We start from the raw sequence: 23,514 nt of genomic DNA, 5'->3' as shown, positions 1-23,514 counted from the left end.
TGTGCGTGCACTCGGGCAGCGGAGCAGAGCCCCTCATATTTCACTCACACAAGCGGCCATAACAATGTTTTACTTGGAAGGTTTCACAGTACTACACATTTTCTTCTTGTTTATTCATTTCTTATTGATATATTTCTTCAAGGAGGGGGCTATTGCACTATAAGTTAATTATCCTTTGTTATCCTGTTGGACAGCTAAAATTCCCCTGAGGAGGGGGACCAGTAAAGCTGTGTCCTGTCCTGTCCTGTCTGTCACCAAACTGATACCAGGTACGGCAGCAGAATCCCACCCGCTCTGTAGGATGCGATGCTACATTACCATACGGTACGTAAGGCACCACTGGTCCTCACTGGGACAACAGATATAAACAAATGTGACATATTGGGGGGGGGGGGCGCTATTGTGTATACAGCAGGATTCCCTTTGAAGCAGAAGTGTGGGGCTAGACGGGATTACAAGGGAGGGGTGCAGGTGAAGAAATAAAACATAACTGTGGGAGGGTTTGAGTGGGGGGGGGGCAGATACTATTTCAAAATCACAACTTTCTCAAATATTACTAATTGTGTACACACATCATATGACACTAACAAATTAAAACAATTAAAATGTGTGAAATAGACAGGCGGGGCGGCATGGTGGTGCAGTGGTTAGCACTGTCGCCTCACACCTCTGGGACCCGGGTTCGAGTCTCCGCCTGGGTCACATGTGTGCGGAGTTTGCATGTTCTCCCCGTGTCGTCGTGGGGTTTCCTCCGGGTACTCCGGTTTCCCCCCACAGTCCAAAAACATGCTGAGGCTAATTGGAGTTGCTGAATTGCCCGTAGGTGTGCATGTGTGAGTGAATGGTGTGTGAGTGTGCCCTGCGATGGGCTGGCCCCCCATCCTGGGTTGTTCCCTGCCTTGTGCCCATTGATTCCGGGATAGGCTCCGGACCCCCCGCGACCCAACAGGATAAGCGGTTTGGAAAATGGATGGATGGATGGATGGAAATAGACAGGCACTATGTATTGAATATATCAGACTGTAATGACTAGTAATGTGATGAAAGTTTACAACAGCAGTAGCTCAGCTAATTTCTAGTTAAATTTCTAGTTGCTAGTACTGTTAAAAGAAAATAGACACAATGGCAAACCAGCATCTAAAATGAACACAAATAAGAAATGACAATGTATTGCATTTGTTTGTGCCTGTGTGTGTGTGTGTGTGTGTGAGAGAGAGAGAGAGAGAGAGATGGGTGCGGGGGGAGTCAGGGTAAATACATCAGCATCCGGTGAAAGATGCATCATCTGGCTCATTTGTGTCTAAAAGGAAAAGAATCAGTTAAAGGTCTCTGCTAGCCTCACATCAAAACACTGTGCTGCTTCAGGCAGACAAGCTCGACCAGCGGTGTTTGATCTGGGCTCGCATTCTGGCACACACATCATTGTAGGGCATGACGGAAAGGTCAGTGTGGGCAGGAGTGAGCCATGACGAGAGGGATGCGTAGGGGCACGCACGCATTTGTGTGTGTATGTGTGTGTGAGCGGGTGTGTGTGTTTGTGTGTAGGGAAAATACTGGATACAACCAATAGAGAAAAACACCACATGACAGGAAAAACAATACTCCTCTTAAGAATACTCCCAGCACCGAATTAACAATAGCCCCAGCACCTCTTAACAACAGTCTGGGCACCTCTTAACAATACTCCCAGCACCTCATAACAATACTCCCAGCACTTCTTAACAATACTCCTAGCACCTCTTAACAATACTCCTAGCACCTCTTAACAATAGTCCCGACACCTCTTAACAATACTCCCAGCACCTCATAACAATACTCCCAGCACTTCTTAACAATACAATACTCCTAGCACCTCTTAACAAATAGTCCCGGCACCTCTTAACAAATAGTCCCAATACCTCTTAACAATACTCCCAGCACCTCATAACAATACTCCCAGCACTTCTTAACAATACTCCTAGCACCTCTTAACAAATAGTCCCGGCACCACTTAACAAATAGTCCCGGCACCTCTTAACAATACTCCCAGCATCTCTTAACAAATAGTACGGGCACCTCTTAACAATACTCCCAGCACCTCTTAACTATACTCCCAGCATCTCTTAACAATAGTCCCGGCACCTCTTAAAAATACTCCCGGCACCTCTTAACAAATAGTCCCGGCACCTCTTAACAATACTCCCAGCACCTCTTAACTATACTCCCAGCATCTCTTAACAATAGTCCCGGCACCTCTTAAAAATACTCCCGGCACCTCTTAACAAATAGTCCCGGCACCTCTTAACTATACTCCCAGCATCTCTTAAAAATAGTCCCGGCACCTCTTAAAAATACTGCCGGCACCTTTTAACAATAGCCCCGGCACCACTTAACAATAGCCCCAGCACCTCTTAACAATAGTCCCGGCACCTCTTAACAATACTCCCAGTACCTCTTAACAATACTCCTAGCACTTCTTAACAATACTCCCAGCACCTCTTAACTATACTCCCAGCATCTCTTAACAATAGTCCCGGCACCTCATAACAATACTCCCAGCACCTCTTAACCCTGCCTGCTTACAGCGATGCTTGCTTTACTGCTCAAATGCAGCCATCTGCTGTTTCTAACCTTACTGCTGGCAAGTCTTCTGACAGTGCCATAAAGATATAAGAATTGCTTTAATACTGACACTAAAGATGATAAATGGTGTGCAGCAGATATATTGGGCAGATTACATCATCTAAAAATGTATCAAGAGTATAGCTGTGTGATCCATCATCAGAGTGGGACGCAAATCCCAGGCCTTTGCTTCTGAGACAAATTTATGTCATAGTAGGAATTGCCCATCTTAGTACTGCAATAATGTCACAACACTTGTTTGTTAAACAAAGATCACTGGTATTGATTTATTGTTTAAGGGCAGAATGATTATGTATTATCATGTATCCATTATCCACCAATTACCCATCTATCCATCTGTTCCTGCAGCTTCCATCTGTTCATCCTGAGAAGGGGGCAGAGAGCACAGCGCAGGACAAAGTGCCAGTCCGTCATAGGGCACCCAGTCATGCAATTTTAGGAATTCCCATTCAGCAAACTTCCACTCAATTCTATGGACAAAACCGTAATCGTGACAATGACGACCTGACCCCCTACCCAGCCCTAAGCGTAACCATAAGTAACTCGATGAAATGCAACAGTTCGGGCATTTTTAGATTTTTGATTGCGGTCACAAATTATTATTAAATTAAGGTTATCCTTGTGGGGACTGAGAAAATGGTTCCCTACTCATCAAAATAACAGGTTTTTAATCACATTGTGGGGACGTTTTGTCCCCACAATTTAATATATACATAACCCCCCTCCCACATAATGGAGGAGGGATTTGCACCTGAGATGTGGCCACAGTGCTACCCAGTGCTCCTGTTTCCCAATAACGTGCAGCTGGGTGAACTAGCAGCCATAAATTACTCATAACGCACTTGGGGGTTACCAACTAGCTGCCCCCATCAGGTTCATGCAGGAGCTTTACTTAGAATTGAGTGATTAGTTGTCATTTTTTACACACACACACCACACCGTGCACAACAATGAAAAATGTTCTCTGCATTTAACCCATATGTGGCATAGCAGGGGGCAGCTAATTCAGCGCCCGGGGAGCAGTGCTTAGGGGCGGTAACTTGCTCAGGGCACCTCAGTGGTGCCTTGCTGGTCGGGGATTCAAACCAGCCATCTTTCAATTACAAATGCGCTTCCTTAACCATTAAGCCACCACTGTTCCATCGCTGGCTAAAACCTTTAGGTTTCTATTTGCAGACACATGGTGAGGATCTTAAGCCGCAGTCTTAGCACATTCATTGGCCCAAACTGTGCACCCCCCCCAACACTATATTCATTCCAGAAATAGAAACAAATGCAAGCATTTTTCAGATGAAAGCCAAGTTCAAGAAAGACAAATTGAGCCAGCGAGGGGCACTGAAGTCGGCCGTATTTGACAAATGAGCCCCTTCACAGGCCGCGACTTTGAGCTATTAAGGGAAATATTTTGGGCTGATTTAGAAATATAATTATGAAAAAAGAGAAATAGCTTGAAAGCACATAACTTGTTTGCCTTTTTTTTTTTTAAAAAAAATCACACTTTACCTGTTTAAAGAGCAGTTAACTACTAAAATAAAGTAAAAACATGGGACAATAGCACAAGATGGAGAAGGCTTTGCTCCTCAGGGCAGAAAATGCTAAACTCAAATAGAAACATGTGTATTAATACCCCCTAGTGGTAATATAAGGTTACAGCAGCTGTTTTGTTCCATTCTCATTTCCAGTGGTGTCTTCATTGTAAATATAAGGCATGTTTTTTTTCTTTTCTTAAAAAATACCTTTTTACCATCCTTTTCCCTGAAGACTGTTAACAGATAATGTATTAAACTTACGTGTTATAGACTGTAATCCCTGTTCTACTTTAGTCATTTTACACTATATACTTTCTCAACGTCTGGTGCTCTGTATCCATTATGTCTGCTTTACTTTCTCTAATCATAGGGTGAGCAGATAATGTCATGTCACTGGAGACACTTTGAGATACTTCAGGTTTATAAACTGCTTTAAAACTGAAAGGCTCCAGTGTTTGGTTAAATAGTTCAGTTCTTCTTGCGCTGTGACTGGTGTGTTTCCTTGATTGAAAGACTCATCCAGCTGTTTTACATTAACATTAGTGACACGTGCATGATTATAGGAGACTGACCAATCAGCACACAGCAAGAACTCGGTGCTAAAGTGAAATGCAGGTACTTTTAATTGAAATGGTTGTTTCTGTGTTATTGTAGCTCACAGTGTCCTCACTGACATGGGTTATCTGCTCACCTTATGTAGCCACCGCGTTAGCCGCAGGATCCACAACTGCATAGGTCACAGTTTCTTACTGTGTTTCACTAACTAAAATAATTTTTATGGCGTCTTTTTAATTAAATAATAGTGGATGTTATTGCAGTTACAGTGAAATAGATGTGCAAATCAGTGGAAGTGTTTTTCACAGCAGAGCAGTTTGTTTTTATTAGATCAGGGTTACACTCAGCATTCCTTATCATGACACTTCTTTTACACAAATTAGCCGACATCGATCATGGTTAGAAACCACAGGCCCCTCGGACAACGGCTTTGCTTGAGTCACAATCCATTCTTGATGCAGGGGGTTGAGGTTGAGATGCAGTAATGCTGTCATGCAAAGCAAGCAGCCAGTCTTTGATACCTCCTAGATTACTGGCAGTGTCGTATTTACTGTGGGCAGCACTCTGCCGGGTTAGAGAATGGACAAGGCTCTCTGGCACCACACAATTTTACACGTTTGCGTGCTAAGAGCTCACAAAGTGTAGTGGTTTGGATAAATGCTTATGGCTAAGGGCCTGCATTAAAGCTAATCTGGAAACATTTGCTGGGTAAGTGTTTGGAAGATAAGAAACAGAGGGGAGTGCGGGGGGAAGGGAGGGGCTTACCAGCACCTACCAGGAGTCCTCTCACCTCCCCCTGTGAATTTTGATGGGTCATTCCAGCTGTGGATTGGGCAGAAAAGCAAAGTGCAGCTGCAGGGACTTCTGTGGTCTATAACTCGCTATTCAGTTCCCCAATCTGTCAAAGGATCTTCTCAGCTCTCCAGCAGACCATGCCAGTCTGCGAGAGACACCCCCCTGAAACGGCAGCACCACGGCTTGGTACACCCTGCCTGGGAGCCCCAGGACCAGCCGGAACATGGAATAGAAATCTGCCACGTTTTTATGCCTCCCCTGCAAATGGACACCCTTCACCTTCTAACAAATGAATTCTGCTCTTGCCTCCATAACCCAGAAGCGATTACTCTTATTCGACACCGTGGAAACAAATATTGAAGATAAACACATGCCTGAAATGGAGAAAGCTGATAACCAAAATGTGGAGAGACTACAACTTCCCTCAGAATCTTTCAGACACCCGGAGAGAGGAGGACCCTGTTAGCCCTGAATTATGATAATTAATGTTCATCCATCCCTCACTTACTACCTGCTTACCTAGCACCCTGTTGTGAAGTAATAATAAATGTGCTAATTAAAAATTACAAGTCAAAGTTGTGTAAAGCCCATTATCACGTCCCACACCGCAGGAAAGTAGGTGGCTTTCCATTTCAGCTGGCACCCCTCCCTCCGTGACTATGGCTAATGAGGCCTTTCCTAGAGGCCACGTTTGAAGAAACTGATCGTGCCTTTTCCTTGCAAGTCATCTTTGTCCACTGCAGACACACACTCACACAGTATCACATGACAAATTCAGAGGCTGTTTCATCTAACCACATGTTTCTGGATTGTCCTACAGCCCTGGGGGGTTGTGAATTAGCAGCAATTCTGACTATCAAGCCACCATAACATCCTCGAGACAAACCAGTAAATAAAAAAAATATCATTGTAAGAGAAAGCTTGGATATTTTTCGTATATACAGTGCCCACGAAAAGTCTTGGAACGCTTGCTTAATTCAGTAAAATTATTGCAGATTTATTGATTATGTAACAAAAATCATTACTTAGTTTGTTTATATGTGTATATATCACATTAGAAACAACCAATAGTTTTAAGTACAACGTTAATTTCATGTAGTAATAAACTGAAACCCAAATTATAGTTCTAAAACAGCTGAGTTAAAAAGTTCATTGACAAACAGTCTCATTGGGGCTTTATAATTAGTAACACCTTTGCAACAACATTAGGGCATATACATCTGTGTTTAGTATCACAAAGAGAGCTGACAATCTGACAATCCTTTCAATTGATAGCAAAATAGCAAGAACATAACTGAATGAGACAGTCAAAAAATTATGAAAATGTTAGTGCAAAAGATATGTTCAGATATTTTAAACATTGCTTGTTAATGGACTTTTGTTATGAATCCAATAAATTTGCAACATGTTTACAGAATTAAGGAAATGTCCCAAGACTCACTGTATGGTTTGTATGAAACAATATCTTAGGTTAAAATGTTTCAAACTCCATACTCATCCTCCTGAGATGCAGTGAAAAAGTTTTCTTAATTTTGATAAAAATTTGACAGGATGAGGAAATTAGCAAGGAAACACCCCTCAAACATGTGACATCCTGAAGCTCATCTTTAAATAGCAACAGGACTTACTGAACCTAAAAGAGTGACATGCGTAGTATGAGAGACAGGAGCAAAAACAATGTGCTCTACAGAGGACAAAAATTAATTTCTCAATCTCAAAAAAGGTGCAGTACATGTGGCAAGTATCATAACTGAGGAGAACTGAGGAGAATTAACGTCCATTCACATCCATGGTGGAGAGGGTCCCTTGATAAAATTCCCTTGTGGATAAAGTATCTGAATCTGAATAAAGTTTGTTTTTTTTCTTTTTACAAATTTATCTGGTCGTGCTCTCTCACGTGCTCTCTCCCCCCACCCAGGAGAAAATCCTGGAGTCCGCTATGGTGGAGGATATCCAGACACACTCAGACACACACACTCAGACACACACACACACTCACTCAGACATATACACACACACACCCAGACACACACACACACACACGCTCACTCAGACACACACAAACACAAACCCAGACACACACACACACTCAGACACACACACACTCACTCAGACATATACACACAGACACACACACACACCCAGACACATATACACACACAAACACACACCCAGACACACACACACACTCACTCAGAGATACACATACAGACACTCACACACACGCAGACACACACACACACTCAGACACACACACCCAGACACACACACACACACACGCTCACTCAGACATACACAAACACAAACCCAGACACACACACACTCAGACACACACACAACCAGACACACACACACACTTAGACATACACAAACACACACCCAGACACACACACACACTCACTCAGAGATACACATACAGACACTCACACACACCCAGACACACACACTCACTCAGACATATACACACAGACACACACACACACCCAGACACATATACACACACAAACACACACCCAGACACATATACACACACAAACACAAACCCAGACACACACACACTCAGACACACTCAGACACCCAGACACACACACACACTTAGACACACAAAAACACACACCCAGACACACACACACACAGACTCACTCAGACATAGGCTGCATCACATGTAATCTTCACAATGCAGAACAGTGATTAGTTACTGTAGCGGTACTGTCAAGTAGGCCAATAATTCAATGCAGTAAAATACTAAAAGCTAGAAACTCACCTACCTGCACATTAATACTGTGGAATGACTTTCTATTCACATAGTCTCCTTCATTTACTGATACACCGACAGATGGTTGCCTTAGAAATGTGTTGAGCGTCACCAATATTGTACAGAAAGCTGCCATTAGCAAACAAGCGAAGTGCTGTTCAAAGAATTTGCTCGGAACTGAGAGGATGTCCACGGTGTGTTTGACGAGCAAGATGAGGGCTAAGAATATTGTTGAGATAAATAATTGTCTGTGATAAAAAACGGTAACTCTCTAACAGAAAATCATCTGTAAATGATAAAATATCTAAACGGGGTCTGATCACTATCTCTCAACGGAGATTCCTGCAGATAATTTGTGCTTTGATATTGACTGGTCTTTCGAGGAAAGGACACACCATGTGTGAGAAAGTACCTACTTCAATCTGATGGTTTATTTAAAAAGAGGAGAAACTCAGAGTTACAGGGACTAAACCTGCCAGCGAGCAGGTTAGATTCACGGAATATGTTACTGCGGTAAATGACTCAGAGTTGGGCTCAACTGGCTTTTTAAAACCGAAAACTCAGTTTCCCTTAACTCACACACAGTTTTCACTAAACGTGCTTCATGAAAGAGAGAGAGAGAGAGAGAGAGAGAGGTATGTGGACATGTCAGTGTGACTGGAGAGTGTTTAGATTGCAATGTTAGCCCAGGAACAGGAAGCTGAGGAACTTCATTGCAGCCAGGCGGGCAGTGAGGAGAAGGGCATAGGGCAGGCAGCCCAGGGCCTCCAGCCAGCCTTGCGGCTGCACCATGGCCCAGTGTGCAATTTGCTTTATTGTAAGCAGAGCCTTGACAAATATGCTGTGCAGCTGAACGTGACCTACAGCAGCCTGAAGGATCACTCTCACAGACATTTCCCATAGTGCATATTTAAACATACCCATTTTTGTGTATGACGTGATGTGGGAGACCTTCCATGACCTTGAAGGTTGCTGAGAGTTGTGTTGGTGTTGCGGGTATGCCCAAAAGGAGGTGGTTCGTCTCGCAGGGCACCCTGGATATTATCGAGAGGAGTCACAGTGCACGGCTTGATGGCAACTCCGGTCTACACCGGGAACTGAGAAAGACGGCTGCAAGGGCACTGAGGGCAGATAAGGAGGCGTTTGTTAGAGGAATCTGAGAGCGAGTGACAACATCTATGGTCTAGTGACCTATGTCCTGCTTACAGAGGACTTGAAGCTTTACGCATATCCAGATCTGTTCCTCAGAGAGTCGCGGTCAGGGAGGGTGATGGGACGGTCCTTACGGATCGTACTGTAGTCGTGACCTGCTGGGCTAGCAGCTGATCCTCAGGGTAGGACATTGGACATCTCTGGGTCCATGGTTCTTGAGGCCGATCCTCTGAGATATGTGACTAAGAGTCAAATCTCTTGCACTAGGAGGATTTGGACCTCTGGACAAAAGCTTGTGTTAAATAAACGTATTGATAGTCCATCCATTTTCTATAATTTATGAGAACTGGCGCCATCTCGTGCTACACAGAAGGTACTGAACAGGTTATTAATAATGGAGTCCATACGTTGCGTGTTTCTACACGGCAACGTTCTTAGAACTATTACCTGTTTGCGATTAAAAATTTAATACAAACTTTGGAAGCTCAATATTTAATAAACGTATCTTTTTAAAAATATTGCAAACGAAACATTCTGACTAGTGAAAGACATACTTTCGGTTTAATGGTCATCTAATTCGGGTGACCGTGATGCTGTTCATTAAACTGGGAAGAATGTTTGGCAATGATCCATTGAAATAAACATGCTCACAGTGACGCACCAGTAACAATACTGAGTTACCTAAACAAGCGGGCTCTGTGGGAATAAAGTACCCGAGGCATCCACGTGAGCAGAATAAAATCTACAAAATCAGCACAGCCCAATCCAAAAACAGTTGGTGACATCAAACAGTGATGTTGAATTGTAAGGTTTAGTATATTGCTACAAGCAAGTGCTGCTCTCTGGAAATAATGCATATAATTAAAATTGACTCCACATAACGTTGATACATAATAACGTAGCTCAAATAAAGAAAAATAGGGACAGTCAAACTGCGCAAAGCCTGCATCCTGGAAGTAACAAATAATCATACAAATAATGCATAAAAATTAAACCAAGCCTAGGAATATGACTTATTTCACAAAGAAAGTGTCATGGTTTGATAATAATAAGGGGAAACCCCGGAAAAAACCGAGCTGGTGACGTTACCGTCAGCTGGTCCCGCAGGAGACCCGGAAAGGCATCCAGGAAACGCAGTGCTCGGCTTATATGTCTGTATGTTAAGCTGAATATCGCATTCTGTTTTGGAACTAGTCTACAATAAAGAAGTGCGTCACTGCCCGTAAGTATATTTTGCCGATCCCCCATGGTGCACTGTGGCACTGCAGTAGCAGTGGACAGTGTACAGCAGTGATCTTGCTTTTTGTCGCACGGAGGTAATGACGCCGTTATACCGAGTGAATGTCGAGTAGCACGTTTCGTCCGCGATTCGACCATAAATGTTACTTTAAGCGGTAAGTTAGTGCGTGTCGGATTCCCTTGTGTGAAGTTTATTCTTTTATTCATTGCTTATGAGTGCAGATCTGGGGTTTCAGATCAGGCCTCTGAGACTATTGTCCACCGACAGTTTATTCCACAGGCGTGTTATACGAGACGGATTTATGAAATCTTTTATCTGTTTGATTTGACACGTCTCAAAATTGTCTGTTGAATACTAACACAATTTTTTACAATCAAATTTTCGTTTTAATACCTTTATTCTGTAGACTTTTTACATTATGTAAAAACTTACATGCTGTTGTTTTCCCGTGTTTGCGAAAGGGAGGTCCTTTTGCGATTCCCGAACAACACTGCTGATCGATGGCCTCCGGCATTCCAGTGGTGAATGGGGACATATCCCAGGGTCCTCATCAGGTGCCTGGGGGGGAGGGTTCTCCACCCATGGGATCCCTGGAAGAGACCCTTCAGCAGATGACTGTCCTGATCAAGGAAAACCGTGACTTGAAGGGTCAGTGGCCGATTGAAAATATTCTCTTTAGTACATAATTTTATATATAAATTGGCACGCATGATGATGAACAATCGCACAGCTTTTATAATTATATATACTTGCTAATATATTTTCATTTAGTCTATATTAAAAACAAGCTGTCAAAACATGCTTTACTGAGCACAGAAAGCAGGTTTTATAAAGCAATGTGAAAAAATTGAATATTATTTTTCTCAGGAAGGGGGCAGGCAGAGACTGCACTATTGTCTATCAGAGTGTCACATTATCTCTGTCATTAGCTATATATCTGGGTATACTGGGATTTTGGGAATTTGTGTTCAGGACCATATATACCAAAACAGTATGCAGAGCAGTGAGCTAAAACATGTTTCTTCATGGTGTGTGCAGGAGGTTTTGAGACAGAATAGGAATTTTCATGGGCAAATGAAAATGAAAAGCCGCATACCAGTAACGTACTGTGAGCATCCCTGAGGTGGGAATGGGTATTCGTACCCTGGGCAGCAGACGAAGAAGTGCTGTGTATCGCAGGGCACACTAATGCAAATAAGAAAATAGTAGCCATTCTGATGTAAGTGAAGACAAAGATTAAACTCAGGCAGGGAATTTGGGTATAATGGTCTAACCCTGTAGAGAAGGTTAATAGTAAATCTTGGGAACATCATGTGATGGTGACCCCCACCCCTCCATATATAATTTATATTTAAAATGCATAATAAAAAATTCTCCCAATATATGTGTTATACACGTGTGTGTGTGTGTCTGTGTGTGTGTATGATTGACAACAGGAATATAAAAATGGTATCATATAACTATATCACATAATAAATTATGCATGAAAGTGTCTGCTGGAAATGAAAAGCGACGTCCTGTACTTTCATCTCAAGGATGTCGGATTTGTCATTAAAAATTAAATTGTTTTGACTGTGTGCAATGCAGGTATCTGTCAAAGCTATCTATCTAATATATATATATATATATATATATATATATATATATATATATATATATAATATAAAAATATAAATTTCACACATCAATTATTACAAATATACAACTGAACATTTATATGGGGGTGGATCGTGCCTCTGCAAATTATGAACCGCAGTCTGGGAAGATATGGAAGCTATAGGCACAAGGTTGGGAATAACCCAGGTTGGGAATAACCCATTACCGGGCATGTACACCATTTGCATCTGTGGACAGTTTGGCAACTCTAATTCAACTTAGCATGGTTTTGGACTGTGGGGGGAAGTTGGAGAACACCTCACGATGACACGAGGAGAGCATGCAAACTCCACACACATGGACGCAGGGCAGAGAGTCAAACCCTGATCTCCAGAGGTGTGAGACAGCTGTGCTAACTACGGTCTTTGCATGTAGCCTATCTTACAGCTACCTTTGTTCTTGCAGAGGCTCTGAAGCAAACCAACTACACAATGAAGGAGCGATTTGAGGGACTGTCAGTGTGGAAGGAGAAACAGAAGGAAGAGAAGAACTTTCTGGAGGGTAAGCTAGAGGAGGCCAAGGAGCACGTTGTATCGTTGACCAGCCAGAATGAGGAGCTGAAGAGCAGGCTGCAGATCCTGGAGGAGAAAACAGAAGGAGGGGCTGGTCGGGTGAGAGACTCTTGCTATTACCCATATTCTTCATTCTGTAGTCCTGGAAGTGAGTGCTGTGAGTTGTATTTATGTACATTCTGGTCAAACAGTGTAGCACAGTCAGCATTTTAATTCAATTTGGACCCTAGAACAAGCTTTGTGTTGATTGTGGTTTGTTGCAATGAGCATATTGCATGGTGTGGACCAATCTTCACTAAGAGACACTCAAGAGTTTGACTGAAGCTTTGATAAGTGATGATTGATGTCGGCTTGTTTGCGGCTCCCAGGGTGAGGTGGTCAGCAAGAGCTCCGAAGCGGAGGCCTTGAAGGGACAGATAGCCAGGCTGCAGGCGGAGAAGAATGATCTGGTGGCCATGAACTCAGAGCTGCAGCTGAAGATGGGTCAAGGATGCCCTGAGGACTCCTTCATTGAGATCAGGATTGCGGTGAGTCACAGGCACAGCATTCCGTCACACTTCTGTTGGTGTCACTTGCTCTGTTTGCCGAATTTGTACATCTGTTTGCAAAACAGTGTCTGCCACATAAATGTAATGTAAAGGCACAGTGTACAATAGCTGCCATCCTAGGTTCTGAGTAATTGCTATAACATCCAAACACATTTGTTCCCTGGCATATGTTCGATAGTTGTGCATCATTTATATTAAATTTGGGTAGATCTTTTAATGGGCTGCAGTAGAGGGAGGTTGACATGAAAGCATTCTGTTTAAGAATTAAGCAGTACTTTGGCCAATCCCATCCATTAGAAATTGGACTATATTTGGCCCTTACCATAAGAGTGGTAAAGCCTTATTGAAATGAAAAACTTTCGCGACAGTGACTTTACTGGAGTGGCTATTGTCCTGTAACAATTTCCAAGTATAATAATGTCCAGGAATATCCAAAAGAACCCTGAGCACATACACAGATCTGCATAATGTACAGTTTGAGTAATTCCTTCACTAGAATTATCCGTGGGCTGAATCGGATCTGGGACTTTTTGGACATCGTGTTCAAACATGGCTGTCGTGATTAAAGGAATCGTCACTTTCGCTTTTTATAGGAAAGACTTAGGTCATCCACTTGTGAGCTGAAGATAAAGCTAGCGAGATATTAGACCCAAACGCATCGGCGTGGAAACGATTTTGTTTGTGGGGGTGGGTCCACATTGTTCCACAGCGCTGAAGACTCTGACCAGAAACCACGGAACGCCTTTGGCTACAATCAGGCCAGATAAAGAAGGCGTAACCGGTATGAGTCAGAGAGAAATTACACAATACCTTCATTTGGAAAAGTGTTGTCTAACTTCCTTTACCATTAGTTCTTAACGTAACTTTTTACTTCTTAAATCATTCACTTGATCACTGAAGTACTTCTTATTTAACTTATTTTTTTGGTTGAAGATCTAGTGCCAAACATATGAAAAAGAAAAAATAAAATAAAAAATGAAATACAAATCACTGAAGTAGAACTTAAATTGGAATATTTAATTATATTGATACATTTTTCCCGCACTTTTATAAAACACACTTTTAGGCATATAGACTGTCACAATGCAGGTTCCGTTACTAGATGATAATAATTCGATAATAATGTTGTGTCATTTTTGTTGTGTCATGTTCCAGGTCTCGTTTTTTAAATGTGCATCTTTGTGTGAAATGTTGTCGGGTGAGAAGCCAAAACCATCTGGGCTATTTTCATCTAAAAAATTCAAAACATTTGAGTAAAAAAATTCAACAAATGGTTCATGAGGCGTAGTAACCCTAAAAGGTACAGGGTTATTGTTATCGCAGCCATAAACACTATCTCTGGTATAATTAAGGGTTATGGGACAAGGGTCCTGTGCAGCTCATGCTATGTGCAGTAGGAAGCACAGTGGTACGTCCCGTCCAGTGGGTGCAAATAAAACTGCCCAGTTCCAGCCTCTCATCCTCATATCCTGGGAAAAGGCCGTTTTTCACAGTTTTCCTTCATGAAATTTTGTGGAGTTGTATTCTTGTGGAGTTGTATTCTTGTGGAGTTGTATTCTGAGACAGGCTTTGTCAGTGAGCATGACAGAGAGTCAAAACCATAGACTGCAGCAACTCATAATATCATAAAACTGCACGTAATGTAATAACTGCATATAAAAATGTAACAACTCCGTTTAATAATCTTCTGATAATGTAATTCTACTGTAATAATGTCAAAGGTAATTAATAATTAATAATGTAATTCTGCTCCAATAATGTCAGTTATTGCACATAATGCAGTAAGATATTATATACCATATATTATTGCAGAGGAATAATTTTAATAATATATTTAGTATTAAATTATATGTATGTGTTACTATATTATGAGTTACTACACACCCATTCTTGACTTATTTTTATGGTAAATCACTTTTCTTACAAATAAAGATATATTTGGTACGTTGGCCATTGTGCAATTAGTACTGTGGGTTAAACATTAGCAGTGTTAAAGCTTAAATGATGGGACTCTTGCATTTCACATTCAGAGTAACTCCGCATTGTGTCATTACTTGGTTTCAGCAGAAAGGAGAAGTTGACGTGGCGACAGGCCTTCCAGGTGCCCAGAAAGACCCAGCCACACCCAGCTCGTAAGCACCTGAAATCTGTTCCTGGCACGAGGAGGCGCTAGGGAGCGTGACCAGTGCTGAAAGCCACTTCCCCACACAGGCCCCAGTTCGACATGACGGCGTCCCGCCTGGAATCCGAGGAGATCACAGTCAGGCAGCTACTGCAGTCCCTGAGAAAGGAGACCCAGAAGGTGGAGAGGCTGGAGTTGGAGCTCCAGGTGATGAAGGAGAGGTAGGAACGAGGCTTGTCTGCTCCCTCGGGTGGATGGATAGAAGGATAAAGGATGGATGGAAGAAAGGATGATGGATAGATGGAAAGAGGGAAAGAAGGATGATGGATGGAAGGAAGGATGATGGATGGATGATGGATGGAGCAATAAAGGCACACTGCACAGGACAAACAAAGAAAAACTCAAGACAACAGGCAAAGACAACATACATATACAAACTATATTTTGTGAGAACAAAGAGAGAAATATATAGTTAACAGGAGATATAGGTGTGATAAACATGCTATGTGTATGTGGTCATACACAGTTATGTCTGCTGCTGTCTTTTAGAATGAAATGCTGTGCAGACATATTATGGCTGGGGGTGGGGGCTGGCATTGCACGTCATGGCATTGCAGGGCCTGATGGCAGAAGGTAGGAGGGAGTGGATTGGTGCTTCAGGGCACACGGAGGGTAGATGAGCTGTGTGGGGAATGGCGGGCTGAACGGACCTTTACCTGTAGGGGGAGCTGGAGTGCACGGTGATCTCTGGGGATAAGACTTTTTAGAATGACCGATTATTTTTCAAAATATGCCGTGTGTTTACATAAAGAGGGGACTTTTACTAGCGAAATTAGGTCAGCCGCTTAAAGCAAAATAATGTCCTGTTTTGTTAGGGCTTGATGGATTTGTTTGGTTTAAGATAACAAATAGAAGTCGAAGTGAAGATATGTTAAGCTGTGCGAACACAGAGCTTATTGAGATACTTGTAACCTCTGTTACCTAGAACGTCACCAGCGGAGCTTGTGAGGATGTGGACTAGCCAAACCTTTAGAGGTGCTGGGAGAGCGCTGTACGTGTTTATTTAAGATGTAAGATTTTTATTTGTCACAAACATACATCAGAAGAGAACTGATATTGCAGCTCCTCCAAGCTGAGCAACAAGGTATAAGGATAACAAAATTAAATAACATGAAAAATGAGAGCTAAAAATATAGAAATTCTAGTGAAGGAATTACTCAAACTGTACATTATGCAGATCCATGTATGTGCCAGGGTTCTTTTGGATATTCCTGGACATTATGTAAAAGTAAAGATACAAAATAATGAGTAAATAGGAGAAAATAAGTATGAGTGCAGGTTACAGTTGTAGCTTTCTTTACTTGGTGATGTTAATCATCCTAATGGCCTGGGGGCAGAAGCTTCTCCCCAGCTTCTCAGTCCCGGCCATAAGGCTCCGGAGGTGCTTACCTGAGTGCAGCCACTGCAGCGATTAATGGCCCGTATCACCCACTGCAGCGGTCAGTGGCCCGTATCACCCGCTGCAGCGGTCAGTGACGCGTATCACCCACTGCAGCGGTCAGTGACGCGTATCACCCGCTGCAGCGGTCAGTGGCCCGTATCACCCGCTGCAGCGGTCAGTGACGCGTATCACCCGCTGCAGCGGTCAGTGACGCGTATCACCCGCTGCAGCGGTCAGTGGCCCGTATCACCCGCTGCAGCGGTCAGTGGCCCGTATCACCCGCTGCAGCGGTCAGTGACGCGTATCACCCGCTGCAGCGGTCAATGGCCCGTATCACCCGCTGCAGCGGTCAATGGCCCGTATCACCCGCTGCAGCGGTCAGTGACGCGTATCACCCGCTGCAGCGGTCAGTGGCCCGTATCACCCGCTGCAGCGGTCAGTGGCCCGTATCACCCGCTGCAGCGGTCAGTGGCCCGTATCACCCGCTGCAGCGGTCAGTGGCCCGTATCACCCGCTGCAGCGGTCAGTGGCCCGTATCACCCGCTGCAGCGGTCAGTGGCCCGTATCACCCACTGCAGGGCTCTGTGGTCCTCGTGACCGCAGCTGCTACACCAGACAGTGATGCTCCCAGAAAGCACAGATCCCATAGTAGTTCTGTTGAAGGTTTTTCGCAGCACACAGGAGATCTTGCATTTCCACGGCTGCCTCAGATAATGCATCCACTGCCTGGCATTGCCTACAGTGGCACTGTGAAGTCAAAAGCAAATGCCCCAAAACCGAAACCGGATGGAACAGCACGAATGTGGAAAGGTGTTAATGGAGACACTTACATACAAGGTCTTGTGTGTAAAATTCTTTAAATCAGATTGTCGGAGCCACCCGCGCCAGCAGGAAGGAATACCGAAAGTCAGACGTCCTTAGTGATGGAGGAGATGAATCTATTGACAGGAGAACCTCTGCGTGAAAATGCCGTACTAAACCAACAGGGGCCTCCTGATGATAAGGTACAGGCACGTCTGGCCTGTCACTGGTCAATACATTGATAAGCTTTGTTAATCCTTTAGGGGACATTAAAGGTGATATTATGTGAACATTTTGATTGTTATGGTCAGAATAGGATAGGACAGCAGGGGATAGTACTTCATTGATACCCCAAGGGCGAAATTCCCGGCCACTGTGACATGAGTCTAGCTGTACCATAGCGGTTGAAGCTAATGGGACTGGTTCATTTGTCATCAGTAGCACGTAGTAGGTAATATGTTATGAATGAATAGTAAGACCGCAATGTTAAATGAATAGCTCGGTGAAAAACTCAAGAAATATTATCAAGTGATTGAACTTCTCTCTCTTTGTACCTTTTAGGCCACCAACGAGGTGGAAGGTCTGAAGGGCCAGATGATGACACTGTTTAAGGACCTGCAGCAAGCACAGGGCAAATTAGATAGTGCTGAGGACATGAAGAAGAACCTGCAGGACAGGTACAGGAGTGGAGGTGGCACCAGGCCATTAAGTAAAAGATGATCGAATCCAGTGTTTCCCAGTCCAGTTCTAGCAGATCCCTAGACAGTCCACATTTTTGCTCTCTCCCAGCTCTTGGTATGGAGCTGGGAGGAAGCAAGAATGTGGACCGGGTGGGGGTCCCTGGGGACCAAGTTAGGAAACACTGTTTTCATCCATCCTTGCCGAATGTTTATCCAGTGAGTCATGCTGAGTTTTGAGTTTATCCTCTAGACAAAGAGGCGTGAGAGTCCAGTGCTACCCACTGAGTCACTTCATGTAGGTGCAGGGACGTGGAGCAGGACCGGGCCATGCTGAGGGCCCAGCTGGTGGAGAAGCACCAGGTTCAGGAGGAGAATGAGAGGCTGAAATTGCAGCTGGAGAGCACGCAGTCCGTCGTCAAGTTGGAACAAAAGAAGGCAGAAGATGAGAGGTAACTGGTCGTTCCGTCTTGCATAACGGATGTTTATGCGTTTTTAGTCATCTGTGGAAGATCATGACCAAAAACACCAATAAGATGAGAGGGAGATGGTCCATCGGTCTTGCATAACAGGTTGTCATCTGTGGAAGATCATGACCAAAAACACCAATAAGATGAGAGGGAGATGGTCCATCGGTCTTGCATAATGGGTTGTCATCTGTGGAAGATTATGACCAAAAACACCAATAAGATGAGAGGGAGATGGTCCATCGGTCTTGCATAACGGGTTGTCATCTGTGGAAGATCATGACCAAAAGCACAAAAATATCTGCCATTGATGATAATTATGAATCACACAGTGCTCCTAGTGGGGCAGCTTCATACTTTCTTTTGTAGCTCTGTGAAAAGGCTCATAGGTCCAGGGCTGTGGGTCACACATTGACCCCTGTCTAAAAGCTACTCCAGCTGACTCACTTACTTTCATTGGACCATCAGACTGTTCATGGTTTACCCTTCCTTGTGTACTCACTTACAATGACCATTTAAATTTTTTTTTTTAAATATAACTGTACTTCATTTAAATTTCCCCCACACTACCATAAATGAGACTTGGCTACATGAATTCTGTAGGGAATGATGCCGTTAAATCAAGTTTACCACTGCACATCCGTGCTGTTGGGAAGGTTCTGCCAAGTGCTACCCAGGCCCACAGAGGGTTTGTCCCATGTGGAAACACCTCTCTCCTAATGGCTTTCCACACATCTCTAAATTATCCTGTTGACCAAAAGGGGACATGTCTCCTTGCAGGAAGAACCTGGCTCAGTTAAAGGAGGCCTACACCAAGCTTTTTGAAGACTACAATGAGATGAAGGAAGAGAGGAAGAAAAAGCAGGTACTGCTCTCCTGTCCTCAAGCGAGGTGTGCTGACTTAATTTGGATTAAGTTTGGATTAAGAACCTTTATAGATCTATGATTACTTTGCTTGCTGTGGGATTTGTACCCATGAACATCTGGACAGAGGCAGAGATCCCTAATGCGCTTGTTGCCTTGTAAGGGTGGAGTCCTTGCGTTGCTGTTGACTGTGGTGTGGGCATATGTGCAGAGCAGTACCATGTGTGTGTTCTGCACCCTCACTGCAGCCGCTCACCACGGAGGAAGTGTGTGAGCTCCAGGCCAGGCTGTCCGCTGCAGAGCAGGCCCTGGCCGCGAAGCAGCAAAAGATTGATGAGATGAAGCAGGATCTCTTCAAGAAGGAGAAGGAGCTTGAGACCATATCTGTGTTCCAGGCACAGGTAATGCCCCAGCACAGTCATCTGGGAGCCGGCCTTGAATCGAGCTAATTGTTGGTGTCTTGGGGCTGGATTATAGGTCCTCCTGCTTAGCGTCAGCTTGTCCTTGAGTAGGGGATCTGGCCCCCCTCGATATCGTCCGAACAGCAGCAAATTTAAGAGATGCAGAAATATTTCCAGAATGTAAAGGAGGTGTAGGTGCGGTTCAGAGTGAGGGCCCCTGGTGACCTGTCCTCCTGTCTTTTGAAGGCTGAGGTATACTCCTCAGACTTCTATGCAGAGAGAGCGGCCCGAGAGAAGATTCACGAAGAAAAGGAGCGCCTGGCTGCGCAGCTGGAGTTCCTGATGAAGCAGAACAGTCACCTTCAGGAGGAGGTGGAGTCCCTAGGCAGGTACAGCCAATCATCTGCCAGAGCCACACAAATCATGTGACCTTGAAGGGGCCCTTTTTAAGGAATAAGGTTTCTTCAACAGAGACTGATGGGCCAGTGAACTATAGAAGATTTTGCTGTTTCCTGATTTTCAGGAACATTGTGGAGGGTCCAGTGGTTTGTCCCTTGGCACCAGGCAGTGTTCCAGCTACTCTGTTTCTTTATTATTCCAGGCAGTCCCTGAATGCGATGCAGCGGCGACATGTGTCACGGGGGGCCAGCCCACATGGGGGCGCTCTACACAACCTGCAGGGGCCCAGAGGTATGATCCTGTGTGGGATCATGGGTACTTGGCCAGGATGGCCCCTATGGTCGGCACGGAGGCTCAGTGGGTACCACTGCAGGCACAGTCATGCTTCACCTCTCCACATGCACTTTTGGTCACTTATGGGGAGAAGCAACATAAATTTTGTAATAAAGGGTTTGTAGCGGACAGCTGCAGTTGGTGCACGTGTAGCCAAGTTTTTTTTTTGTCTGGTGGCGATCATACATGTCTGTACGCATCAACTGCGCATGTACAGGATAATTATGTAGGTTGTCCAGTAGGTGGCAGCACCGACTTTCACAAATCAGCAGTCAACGATAAAATTGTAGAGGAAGAATAGCTGTTGTTGTGGTTATGGTGAGCAATTGTATGAGGAGGGTCGTATGCAACTGCTTATCTAATTTTTCATACCGTACAGACATTATACGATATACGGTATTTTACAAGCTATTCTGGCCCTTTGAAATCTTGGTGATAAAATTCGTCGAGCGGGGGTGGCTGCTAGATGATTTTGTTGTAAGGAAATATCATGGTGGGGCGGCATGGTGGTGCAGTGGTTAGCACTGTTGCCTCACACCTCTGGGTCCCGGGTTCGAGTCTCTGCCTGGGTCACATGTGTGCGGAGTTTGCATGTTCTCCCCATGTCGTCGTGGGGTTTCCTCCAGGTACTCCGGTTTCCCCCCACAGTCCAAAGACATGCTGAGGCTAATTGGACTTGCTAAATGTTGTGGTGTGTGAGTGTGCCCTGCGATGGGCTGGCCCCCCATCCTGGGTTGTTCCCTGCCTCGTGCCCATTGCTTCCGGGATAGGCTCCGGACCCCCCGCGACCCAGTAGGATAAGCAGTTTGGAAAATGGATGGATGGAAATAGCATGGTATGCTGTATAGCCTCATTACTGCAAAAGCCTAGACCAACAACAAAACTATTCATAGTTTACCCATTCCACGTGCATGACCATATACAGCCTGAAAACAGATGCAGAAAAGTAAAGTATGCTCAAGGTTTTAGGCGTAGCGCATTCCCTTACATTATCTGTTCATATGCGTGGTTCAATAGATCGGTGATGAACGAGCCCTGGGGTGAAGCAGATCTTGCCTTGTTGTCCCTAGGTGCTGAGGGCAGAGACTGGCAGCAGCAGGTGAACATCCCGGAGCACGCCTGTCCCAAGTGTAACGAAATCCTCCCCGACCTCGACACCCTGCAGATCCACATCATGGACTGCATCATCTGAGTGCCTGCCCGCCTCTGCGTCTCTCCACTGATAACTTTAGGCACTTATTAATTTAATGTGAAAGGACAGTAGCTGAAGTAATACATACTGCCCAAATGAAGCAGCGTGTTGCCAGAATATTTGTGTGGGTCACATATTGTGTACAGGCTAGCTGGTGGGATTCCATTCATCAAACCAGAGTTTGTGTAAGAGCACCATTATTGTCTATGTCAGGCATACGGCGGACAGCATTACATGTAGTGTAGTCGTTTGGTCCCACAGCCCAAAGGTATAACTGTCTTGTAACTGTATTCCTGTATCACATGATTTTATACTTATAATTTGTTACTTGAATATGTAGATTCTTCTTTTATAACATGGAAAATAACCTGCAAATTCCTTAGCAGAGGTTGAAATTTAAAGGTCCAGAAAGAACAAATCCAGACCATGATTTAGTTTCAACCAACTAGTTGAGCATAAAGAGTGACAGTCACAGAGTACTGAGCTAGTTGGTTGAAACAAAATCCTGGTCTGGATTTGTACTTTCTGGACATGAAATTTCCTTTTTTTTTTTCTTCCCTCCACCCCCCCCCCTCCCCTCTGTGGAGGACTGCTTTATTTCTATTCATTTATCCTGGTCTGGATTTGTACTTAGAATGCAGGACACACTTGCTCTGAAAACAAAATAATTCAAGGTATTTTAGCACAAAATAAATTAAAACAACCTAATATTCAGGACATTGGTTTGATTCAGGAATTTATTTTTTTCCCCTCTTTCAGGTTTTATTTAGAAACATATAAAAATGTTATTTGTAATGAAAATGTGTTTTTCCTTCTTGAATGATGGGCCTTTGGAAGTTCTGAGTTGCTAGTTGTTTGTTGGATTTAATAAATCACTGTGTGCGAGTGCCTTGTGACAGATAGCTGTCCCGTTTGCAGTTAATTATGCTACTTTGCACCTTAATATTCCCAATGTTCCAGTAAAGGGGCAACCAAATGAGTCAACCATAAATTTGCACTCAGCTTGCTGAATGGTGTAGGGAGTCCAGGCCTTTTCCCCATCACCTCCAGATAGATTATATGATGTAACCAAGGACTATACACTCTGCATGCCCAACAACCACCCTCGTTTGTGACAGCATTTCTGATAGAGTGTAGTTTGCAGTGCGGCACATTACTCAGCCTTGAACTATTAAAATGACTTTTTTTGTTTTAATTCTGAGCAAAACCAATACTGATTTACCTTAAAAGCACAGGTGTTCAAAAGACTATATAAAATGTAGTATAAAAAAATGTAAATTCTGTTCATTTCGATTTTTAATGCCGCTAATTTTGATTTGAGAAATTATTGGGACAAACTAGAGATAACCTCTCTTTTGTTTATTTCATTGCAACTTGCATACTGTTTGAACAATAAAATAAAGGACTTCACTCTTGCTGCAGTGTATTTACACTTGTAATAGTGCCTTCCATT

General features: G+C 43.8%; 2 protein-coding genes across 8 annotated transcripts in view; one reads left to right on the top strand and one right to left on the bottom strand.

Moving 5' to 3' along the window:
• Window positions 1–11,183, bottom strand: part of rergla (RERG/RAS-like a) — a 29,289-nt gene extending 18,106 nt beyond the window's left edge. Inside the window, exons 1-3 of one of the 5 annotated variants that reach the window (XM_048982484.1) lie at window positions 10,498–10,621; window positions 9,463–9,637; window positions 9,177–9,377 (exon numbers count right to left, since the gene is read on the bottom strand). In XM_048982484.1, the coding sequence (XP_048838441.1) occupies window positions 9,177–9,180 (4 nt within the window). In that variant the 5' untranslated portion in view covers window positions 9,181–9,377; window positions 9,463–9,637; window positions 10,498–10,621. Of the gene's footprint in view, window positions 1–9,176; window positions 9,378–9,462; window positions 9,690–10,497; window positions 10,622–11,080 lie in introns of those variants that run through there. The other 4 variants (XM_048982564.1, XM_048982731.1, XM_048982644.1 and 1 more) reach the window with 4 other exon arrangements.
• Window positions 11,149–23,487, top strand: LOC125711969 (optineurin-like). 3 transcript variants are annotated; one of them, XR_007383185.1, is made up of 13 exons: window positions 11,149–11,296; window positions 12,710–12,915; window positions 13,185–13,343; window positions 15,429–15,496; window positions 15,576–15,707; window positions 17,793–17,931; window positions 18,290–18,405; window positions 18,708–18,857; window positions 19,653–19,737; window positions 19,985–20,137; window positions 20,384–20,526; window positions 20,743–20,827; window positions 21,940–21,954. XR_007383185.1 is itself a non-coding variant. In XM_048981623.1 (13 exons), exons 1-13 carry the CDS (start codon window positions 11,149–11,151, stop codon window positions 22,059–22,061), a joined length of 1,707 nt encoding a protein of 568 aa, XP_048837580.1. In that variant the 3' UTR covers window positions 22,062–23,487. The 3 variants fall into 3 exon arrangements, 2 of the variants coding, with proteins under 2 accessions (XP_048837580.1, XP_048837502.1); XM_048981623.1 differs by having other exon boundaries at window positions 15,432–15,496; window positions 20,739–20,827; window positions 21,940–23,487; XM_048981545.1 differs by having other exon boundaries at window positions 20,739–20,827; window positions 21,940–23,487.
• Window positions 23,488–23,514: the final 27 nt, after the last annotated feature.

Source organism: Brienomyrus brachyistius, chromosome 1 (genome assembly GCF_023856365.1).
Source record: "Brienomyrus brachyistius isolate T26 chromosome 1, BBRACH_0.4, whole genome shotgun sequence".
NCBI classification, from domain to species: Eukaryota; Metazoa; Chordata; class Actinopteri; order Osteoglossiformes; family Mormyridae; genus Brienomyrus; species Brienomyrus brachyistius.
This window is presented reverse-complemented; position numbering and strand designations above follow the sequence as displayed.

Bases quoted from the DNA above. Each gene is read 5' to 3' on its own strand.
- LOC125711969 (XM_048981545.1), top strand. From the start codon at position 11,149: ATGGCCTCCGGCATTCCAGTGGTGAATGGGGACATATCCCAGGGTCCT. The intron at 17,932-18,289 runs GTACAGGCACGT...TGTACCTTTTAG, and splicing joins AGGGGCCTCCTGATGATAAG to GCCACCAACGAGGTGGAAGG. The intron at 19,738-19,984 runs GTACTGCTCTCC...CCCTCACTGCAG, and splicing joins AAGAGAGGAAGAAAAAGCAG to CCGCTCACCACGGAGGAAGT.